Genomic DNA, 10,755 nt, shown 5'->3' on the forward strand with positions numbered 1-10,755 from the left:
AGTGAGGACAGAAAACAAGAAGTTGAAAAAAATGTATGAAGAGTCAAGGACTTGTATAGACAACGTTTGGGAACAATTAAGGGGTATTATTTTGGAGGCAATTGTAATGCTTAATAAAGACTTTGAAGTGGTATAGTCTAATATAATCTTCTATGCAGAAAACTTACATAGAAGTTGATCGATTGATTCTTATACTTCATTATGACAAATTCGCTAAAAGTCATCTTCTATATATATATAAAAGAGTAGCGTTACTGACTGATTCATCATCGCACAGCCCAAACGGCTGAACCTAGAATCATGAAATTTTGACAGTAGATGTGTTTTTGGTTATGTAGATCCACTAAGGAGGGATTTTTGAAAATTTGCACACTTACGGGTAAAAAATGGGGAAAAAACGGGTAAAACAGGTTTTCTTAATTATCTTACATAATATTAATGATGCAAGAAAAATTTTAAATGCACCTGTATCTACTCTTAAAATGAGCAGATGGGTGTCTGGTACTTTTTTGAAATTCGTACTTTTAAGGGGTAAAAATGTGTAACAAAGGTGATTTTGGTACCTTTTCTAGCCCTTTATAACTTTTCAACTAATTATCATAATCAAATTTTTCTAAATATTTTGGATACATCTCTCAAAATTATGAGACACCTGTTTCGTACTTTTTTAAAATTCTGTCCTTTTAGGATGTAAAAGGGAGAAAACTGTATTTATGGTACTTTTTTTTATCACATTAAGAAAACTTGGTACCTTTTTAAAGCACAATTTTTCTGGAATAAATGATTGCAGATTTGAATCGTATGAATTTTATCTGTGATATATATGTAGATTTAAATACGGAACATTTTGTAAACTTAATTCTCGAAAAAGTATACTTCTAAGCGAAAAGGGGAAACATTGTACTCTTTTTATTAGTACTTTCCACATAGGTAAACTTTATTCCACTTTTGGTACTTTTTTTTCCTTCAAATGATACTGAACTGAAAACACATGATTATTAAACATACACGGTCCTCATTGAATAAGATTCTTTAAGAGACAACTTTTTAGTACTTTTTATCTCATAAATTGTACTTTTTTAATTTTCTAAAATATTTAATCTAGGAACATTAATTTTAACATGCATGGTCTTGACTGAATAATATTCTGGGAACTATTTGGTACTTTTCTATTCTTCAAATTGATTCTTTATAATGTTTAACCGGAACACACGGTCCTTATTAATTTATTGAGAGAGATCTTTGTACTTTTTCGTTTTTCCGATGGTACTTTTTGATATTTTTACGATATTGAACATAGTTAGGGTAGCGAAGCACCCAGGGTATGCTAGTTAGTGTATAAACTAAGCATATTTCTCAAACATGCAGCCATATTGTTTAATAGAAAACATTTTTTATTTTAAAAAATATGGCGTAAGGGATTTTTTTGCGACTTACGGTCAGTAAATATTGAAATATATCTAAACAAATGCTGTTATAGCAAATTCGTTCCAAATTCTGAGTAATATCATTGGCTTAAATTTCGTGATGAAAAACACAAATCATTGGAATCCTGTTTAGCAAAGTAAATTCATCTTCTTCATGGTTGTAACTATATAGCTTGTGAAATCTAGTTTAATGGATTTTCTAGACAACCTTTACGGAACAATGTCGATGTTAGTTCATCAGACTAGAGAGAGAAAATTTCGTAAAACGCTTGATTATAATTCTTAATATTAACATTCCCTAACATTCTCTGAAATCTTGGACAATTATGCATTTTTTATAAGGAGTGAGATCGAAAAATTCTTAACACACGTTTTTCATTACATTTTTCAACCAAAGTATTATTTGATTTTTTTTTTGATCAAGTTACCTTTGAAAAACATGTCAGTTATTATGTGTAATGTCAATTATATTAATTTTTTTGTTAATCTGATTAAAATGAGTGACCAGAAAAAAGTGCGTAATGAAATTATTAAATATTTTCAACTAAACCCAACTTGGTCTTACAAAAAGTTGGCAAGCATACAAAGGTCTGCCGTCAAACTGTTTCCAATGTTATTAAACAGTACCGGGGGAGGGATTTTTGAAAATTTGCACACTTACGGGTAAAAAATGGGGAAAAAACGGGTAAAACAGGTTTTCTTAATTATCTTACATAATATTAATGATGCAAGAAAAATTTTAAATGCACCTGTATCTACTCTTAAAATGAGCAGATGGGTGTCTGGTACTTTTTTGAAATTCGTACTTTTAAGGGGTAAAAATGTGTAACAAAGGTGATTTTGGTACCTTTTCTAGCCCTTTATAACTTTTCAACTAATTATCATAATCAAATTTTTCTAAATATTTTGGATACATCTCTCAAAATTATGAGACACCTGTTTCGTACTTTTTTAAAATTCTGTCCTTTTAGGATGTAAAAGGGAGAAAACTGTATTTATGGTACTTTTTTTTATCACATTAAGAAAACTTGGTACCTTTTTAAAGCACAATTTTTCTGGAATAAATGATTGCAGATTTGAATCGTATGAATTTTATCTGTGATATATATGTAGATTTAAATACGGAACATTTTGTAAACTTAATTCTCGAAAAAGTATACTTCTAAGCGAAAAGGGGAAACATTGTACTCTTTTTATTAGTACTTTCCACATAGGTAAACTTTATTCCACTTTTGGTACTTTTTTTTCCTTCAAATGATACTGAACTGAAAACACATGATTATTAAACATACACGGTCCTCATTGAATAAGATTCTTTAAGAGACAACTTTTTAGTACTTTTTATCTCATAAATTGTACTTTTTTAATTTTCTAAAATATTTAATCTAGGAACATTAATTTTAACATGCATGGTCTTGACTGAATAATATTCTGGGAACTATTTGGTACTTTTCTATTCTTCAAATTGATTCTTTATAATGTTTAACCGGAACACACGGTCCTTATTAATTTATTGAGAGAGATCTTTGTACTTTTTCGTTTTTCCGATGGTACTTTTTGATATTTTTACGATATTGAACATAGTTAGGGTAGCGAAGCACCCAGGGTATGCTAGTTAGTGTATAAACTAAGCATATTTCTCAAACATGCAGCCATATTGTTTAATAGAAAACATTTTTTATTTTAAAAAATATGGCGTAAGGGATTTTTTTGCGACTTACGGTCAGTAAATATTGAAATATATCTAAACAAATGCTGTTATAGCAAATTCGTTCCAAATTCTGAGTAATATCATTGGCTTAAATTTCGTGATGAAAAACACAAATCATTGGAATCCTGTTTAGCAAAGTAAATTCATCTTCTTCATGGTTGTAACTATATAGCTTGTGAAATCTAGTTTAATGGATTTTCTAGACAACCTTTACGGAACAATGTCGATGTTAGTTCATCAGACTAGAGAGAGAAAATTTCGTAAAACGCTTGATTATAATTCTTAATATTAACATTCCCTAACATTCTCTGAAATCTTGGACAATTATGCATTTTTTATAAGGAGTGAGATCGAAAAATTCTTAACACACGTTTTTCATTACATTTTTCAACCAAAGTATTATTTGATTTTTTTTTTGATCAAGTTACCTTTGAAAAACATGTCAGTTATTATGTGTAATGTCAATTATATTAATTTTTTTGTTAATCTGATTAAAATGAGTGACCAGAAAAAAGTGCGTAATGAAATTATTAAATATTTTCAACTAAACCCAACTTGGTCTTACAAAAAGTTGGCAAGCATACAAAGGTCTGCCGTCAAACTGTTTCCAATGTTATTAAACAGTACCGGGAGAACTTGTCAGTTGATAGAAAACCTGGTTCAGGTAGAAGGAATGGTCCACATGATGTTTCTAAAGCCAAAAAATAGAACGCATTTTCAAAAGAGCTCCCAACACATCCGGTGGGAAAGCAGCTTGGTTAGCTCAGTGCTCGGACTATTTGGTACGAAAAGTTAAAGCTAATGCAGGTTTAAAAACATACAAGGCTCAAAAAGTTCCTGACAGGAACGCTGCTAAAAATTTAGAGGCCAAAAACAGAGCACGGAAATTGAAGTCAAGTTTTATAAAAAAAATATTCTTGCTGCATAATGGATGACGAAACGTATGTTCTGGCAGATTTTTCGCAACTTCCAGGTCAAAAGTTTTATGTTGCTGATGCTCGAGGGAATGTTGAAGAAAAGTTTAGGACCCAAAAGCAGACAAAATTTCCCAGAAAGTTCTTGGTATGGCAAGCAATAATGTTACAACGGTCTCTATAAATACCAAAATTTACATCAAGGAATGTTTACAAAAAAGGCTGCTTCCATTCATAAGACTTCATAATGTGTCCACTTATTATTGGCCTGACTTGGCATCCTGTCACTATGGTAAACAAGCCCTTGAGTGGTACAAGAACAATAATGTGGTATTTGTACCAAGAGAGGCAAATCCTCCAAACTGCCCGGAGCTAAGGCCAGTGGAGAGATATTGGGCTCTTGTTAAAAGAGAATTGAAGAGTACAAAAAAGGTGTCCAAAAGTGTGGTAGATTTTAAACGGAGATGGACTACATGTTCGAGCAAAGTGACAGAAAGCACTATAAAAACGTTAATGGAAGGGTTTCCGAAAAGGGTTCAAAATTTCATCACTAGTGATTAAAACTATAAAAATATTTTTTTTTTTGTAAATTGTAATAATAATTTGAATCAAATAAAAAAAAAAAAAATAAAGCTGTAAGTTTAGTGGTTTCTTTTTTATAAACATATATGTATGTTAAGAATTTTTCGATCTCACTCCTTATATAACTTATAAAAACCTAAAATAAAACATTAATATGTATTATAATAATTTCAATATATTTTAATTAATACTAATCCACATATTTCTTTTTTTCCATTTTACAGCCAAGTATTCTGTTGGATGGATCGCTGGCACGGTCTGACAATGGAAGATATACGTGCTATTGAGGATAAGGTCAAGGAGGAACTTGACAAACAACGTCAAGAGGGTGAAGTGCGTGGCACTAAGGCCGATAGTGATTAGGAACAATATTTTTAAATAATTGATATAAACTCTTTAAAGCAGAAACAAAAAAAAATATTTCAAAATAAACATAAAGAAAAAATAAGAATAAAACAATTTAAAGTAAAATGCTACAAAAAAGAAATTTTAAGAAAAAACTATAAAGTCGTATTAATAAAGAAAATATTATAACAAAAAAATTAAAAAAAAAAACAAATTTAAAACAATAGCAATAAAATTACACAAATACAAAAAAAAAAAAAAGAAGAAACAAAATTATATATATAAATGGCACTATATTCCTTCCTTAACAAACCTTAAAAGAAAAAAATTAAAGAAAAAAACAAATTTAAGAAAAAAAAGAAATACAAATAGTTTTTGTAAAACATTAACAACAACAACATTTACTACCACTATCACTACCAACAATTACTGTTATTATATTATGTAATATCTACAACTATTTACAAAATAATACTTAATGCTGAAATGCCTAGCTCTCTCTCACTCTATCACATACACACTGTTTCTCTATCTCTCTCTTTCTTAATAAATTTGGTTGTTTGGTTTCGTTGTATTATTTTCTTAAAAATTTAATTTCCTATTTTAAGTTTTAGTTCCTTTTTTTCTGCTGTTAAGGAAACACCAATTACAAAAAGAAATAAATATTAATTATTCAAATTCAAGCAATAGTTTAAGTTAATAATTAAATACTTAATGAACCCACAGTTACACAAACAAACAAATAAACACATACCTACACTTAGTATAAAAAAACAGTAAATAAAAACAAAACTATATATATAAAGGATACATTTTAAAGGACTTCTTAATGTCTCCTCCTTTTAGAAAGAAGTGGCACATATAGCTCACCAAAAGTGATGGGTAAATAGTTATAACAAACATTTTACAATAAATAAATATCTATTATACAAAAAAAAAAAAAAAAAAACAAAACACTTTCTCTTTTATGATTAATTAGCTGATTTATTTATTTATACTAAACAGCATCAAGGTTATCATTTCTGTTTAGATATTTATAACACGCACTATATCTACAATCTATAGTCACCCCCGTAAAAGTATGTATTTTTATTTGAATTTTCATTTAAATTTTCTTTTTATAACAGTTTGTTTTTTTATTTAAGTTGTTGTTATTTTCGTTATAAAAACAACTTTATCAAATCTCAGAGCACTTAAAAAAATAAAAAGAAAATTTAAACATTAAAAAAAAACAGTAAACAACATGTGTTATTTGTAATTGTTAGCTTAGTTTATAAGCAAATTTAAGAAAATTAAAAAAGAAAAAAAATATTTCCAATTATATATATATAAAAAAAAACATATTTTTTTTCCAATATTCATAAATTAAAAAAAATAATACATTATAACTGTTTAAAAAAAAAGAAAATTATATATAAATTTAAATATATATTTAAAAAGATATAAATATATAATGGTAATAAAGCTAAAACAAAAGAAAAACAAATACAAATTTTAAATAAAACTTTTTTTTTAGTTTTCTTTTTAATATTTCCCCCTTAATTTTTTCATTCTGCAGAATTTCTATAGAACTTTTTTTTTTTGCTGATGTTCTTTAAAGAAAAATTTAATAAAATAGCACCATTTACAATAATTACATTATACAAAGTTCCAAAAAAAAATCAATACTTTTTTATTTTCAATTCACTTTAAATTTAATAAAATATTTCGTGACCTTGCGGGACTGAAAATATAATTTATTTTCAACATTTTCAGTCGGTACACATTCTTATAATTCGTAATATAATTGCAATTTTAAAAAAAAATGTATTTGGAAAAGAATTTTCCATTAATTGACAGTGACAAATGTTTTCATTCTATCAACGAGTTGTTTGATAATATTCTAGCCTGGGTAGAGGTATCTCAATACTTAAACTAGGAAACATTTGCCTTTTAATCGTATTTCACGGTGGTAGGTACTTTCTTAACCACAGGGTGAGGTAGAAAGTTCTCTTGTAATCACTAAGGAATAAGTAATGGGCAACTTTTCGTCCCTGGGGATGCGCGCAGCATGTGCAAGCACTTTACTCAAGTACTTAAACCCCTTTAATCATTACTGCCCCTTTAAGTGACTAACAAAATGATTCAAAAGTATCACACTGTTGGGCAACAGCACCCAGAGGCAACAATCTACGCAACCATCAAAGTCTAAACATATAACAGGACCTAAGCAGGAAATTTTATAAATAGTACTAGAGTAAGATACTATGCGATCATCACCATCCACAACTCACTCTACAATTCTTTCATTCAAAACATTCAAGAGAATCCTTTCGCTTGTTGAGGGTTAACACATCTCTAATCGATATCAATTAATTCATATCATATTCACAGAATCGCTTCTCTGAGCGGTATCTGTTGTTTTTTTTTTTGGCGAAAGCATCTTCGCAATTACTGAGTCTGAAACTCTGCCCTCAGCAAAGATACATTTGCAATGTTGCCAAGATGCTGGCTTCAGGACCGTTACGGGTTGCTCAGAACACTATTTTCTTGAGAAATATGATCTTTAAACAGTTCCTCCTAGGATGTCATCGGAGGAATTACCTCAACTACAATATAACGCAGTTGGAACCTCCTCCTAGGCATGCACATGGCAACACTCAACAACACTCAACTTCATAGTGATACGGTAAAAACTATAGTTGCAGATTATCGTATCTATATTGTACTTGAAGGTTGTCCACCACGTATTGCATAAGAAGAACGCAAACAGCCATGTAAGACAAGAATAGTTCGGGCAGATCTGAAGGAAGCAATAGTTTTAATGCCTAATCGTCTCGTATATACCATAACATCTTCAAGATATAACCAGTCTGAGGAGAAGGTCTGTATGACACCTCTCATCTTTTTAATTGCAGTGCCAATTCCACCTTACTCAGTTCTGAAGACCTTTGCTCTAATCTACTTGAGGTTGCGCAATATCTTAGTATTGATCTCAATGACCCAAAACGACAGTTATTTATAGTCGTTTGTTGTATCAGCTGCTACAACAACAAAAAATACTGCCATTACCACTCAGATAAAACAAAGTTTAATATCTCGGACTCAGGACATCTTGCAGTCTAATGAGTCTTACAATTTAATGAAATTATTAGTGAATATATCTGAGTGGTGGTCAATCGTTAGTAGAGTTTCGAAAAAAATTTCTTAAAATCTTACAGGTATTAAGGTATGCCACAGCGAGGACATCTCCTATTGTTTAACTTCTACCGTCCTAAACTTTCCGCTTTCGACAGCTTATTCATCCTCTTAACTTTTGTCAATATTACGCATAGATTTCGAAGTTACATCGGCTAGTAGTGCTAGCCGGTAGTATTTTTTAGTATGGACAAGAAAACTACTGTTTCATTGTGATCTCCTTTGCTGAGTTATACACAGTAGAAAAATATTTATTATACAGTTTAATGCTACCAACTCCCCCCGCACGTCATGTCAGAAGGGAGAGCATATTAAATTATGTACATGATCCCTTAGATCGTTCTTCAGCAGCTTTGAATAACATTCATAGAGAAACCAACAACACCTCGTTTTTTAATTAGTTTCGGATATAATCGGAGGAATCTTTTATATAACATAGTTAATATCTCCCCTGAGGCATTTCAGTAAAGATCTTCGCATGTACGACAACTACGTAGACAAGAACACACACTGCCGCAAGAATTGAAGTATTGACACAAGTGAGATCTGGTAAAGATCAAAATTTTATTGCGCGAAGATATTTGTCCCTAGTTGAAGTGGCATAACATATTCGCCTAGATTTCTAAATTTTCAACATTATTAGAGATATCGGAAGATATTACTCATATCATATACAAATTAATTAAAATCAAGTCCAAATTTCTACAAAAGAGGGTCTTACTTAAAATCTGTAGTTTTTAAGTAATTCGACACAATTTAGCCCAATTATGTTTATTACAAAGATCAGTCAGTGATTAGGTTTGAGCCTAATCAAATTTCTACAAAAGAGGGTCTTACTTAAAATCTGTAGTTTTTAAGTAATTCGACACAATTTAGCCCAATTATGTTTATTACAAAGATCAGTCAGTGATTAAGTGTGAGCCAATTCTAAATAATTAAAGAATTGAAACTTTGTATGTTGGAATAGGTAACAGTATATAATATACATTTTGTTGGAGGCCTAAGATGTTATTGTGCTTAATTATAACGATTCGCTATAATAGCCAGGATAAAGCTTTTCATTTTGAATGATATAGATATATTGACGATTTCCATCACTTTATAATGATCTCAAAGTGTAACTCAGAAAAGAGTTCAAACAAAAATTTTAAAAAATGCTTTTTAATTTCTATACAAAACGTGCTATTTTATTGACACCCACTGTAAAACTTTACAATTCTTGCAGGTATTTTTTGCACTTAGAAAATAATGAAAAAACACAAATAAAACCACAACCAAAAACAACATTTATTGCTAAGCATTAAAAACAACAACAAAATATATACAAAAACATATGATTTAATTATTAAAGAAAACCAAAAGAAGATGTTAATGTTTAATCAACAAAAAATATTAAAAACAAAGAAAACAAAAGGAAAGTAATTATTTAATAAATAAGAGTTATTTATCTATTTAAAAAATAACTTAACTCTTGCTTAAAAACAAAAAAAGTAAATAAAATATTTTAATTATACTAAAAAGATGTCTAATACTTTATTATTTTCAATGAATTATAATTTTTATTAAAAAAAGTTCATGTGTCAGTATAGAGATTCTAACCTAAAAAAAACTCAACCTTTCACATTATTATATAAAAATAAATTAAAAAATATAAAAAAATCATGAAAAACATAATTACAAATTACAACGTATTAATTGTCATTTTAATTAAAAAAGAAAAAATATAAACAATTTATTTAAATTAATTTAAAGAAATATAGATAAATAAAATTAACAAACAAGAAAAACAAAAACAATTTAAAAATTTTGTTATTATTTTTATTGGAGAACAAACAAACAAACTAACTAACTAACTAACTAACTAACTAACTAACTAACTAACTAACTAACTAACTAACTAACTAACTAACTAACTAACTAAATAACTAACTAAATAACTAACCAACTAACTAACACACACTAACTAACTAACTAACTAACTAAGAAACTAACTAGACTATAGATTAGACTATGGAGTAGACTATGGACTAGACTACAGACTAGACTATAGACTACACTATAGACTACACTATAGACTACACTATAGACTACACTATAGACTAGACTACAGACTAGACTACAGACAAGACTATAGACTAGACTATAGACTAGACTATAGACTAGACTATAGAATAGACTATAGACTAGGCTATAGACTAGACTATAGACTAGACTATAGACTAGACTATAGACTAGACTATAGACTAGACTATAGACTAGACTATAGACTAGACTATAGACTAGACTATAGACTAGACTATAGACTAGACTATAGACTAGACTATAGACTAGACTATAGACTAGACTATAGACTACACTATAGACTAGACTGCAGGCTAGACTGTAGACTGGACATTCAAGTACAAACACAACTTATTTGAAAAATAACTAACTTATTTCATTCATTAATCTGATGTGGTAACTACTTGCTACTAGGGCCAATGAACTTAAGATTCAGAAGTGATGGCGATATCACTACTTCTATAGATGTTATTCAAGAAATGTCTTTGTTGCACTTTTTCTAGAACTAGTGCAAACAAGTTAATTCTGGAAGTTAATA

The 10,755-nt window shown here is 29.2% G+C and overlaps 1 protein-coding gene across 5 annotated transcripts in view; it reads left to right on the forward strand.

The window, feature by feature from the left end:
* The window catches only part of LOC111688196 (phosphatidylinositol transfer protein beta isoform), a 46,521-nt gene extending 40,855 nt beyond the window's left edge, over positions 1 to 5,666 (forward strand). For all 5 annotated transcript variants that reach the window (XM_046948454.1, XM_046948453.1, XM_023450678.2 and 2 more), the window contains exon 9: positions 4,859 to 5,666. In XM_046948454.1, coding sequence (XP_046804410.1) covers positions 4,859 to 4,997 — 139 coding nt within the window. In that variant the 3' untranslated portion in view covers positions 4,998 to 5,666. The remainder of the gene's footprint in view (positions 1 to 4,858) is intronic.
* Positions 5,667 to 10,755: the final 5,089 nt, after the last annotated feature.

Source organism: Lucilia cuprina, chromosome 4 (assembly GCF_022045245.1).
Source record: "Lucilia cuprina isolate Lc7/37 chromosome 4, ASM2204524v1, whole genome shotgun sequence".
Classification (NCBI taxonomy): domain Eukaryota; kingdom Metazoa; phylum Arthropoda; class Insecta; order Diptera; family Calliphoridae; genus Lucilia; species Lucilia cuprina.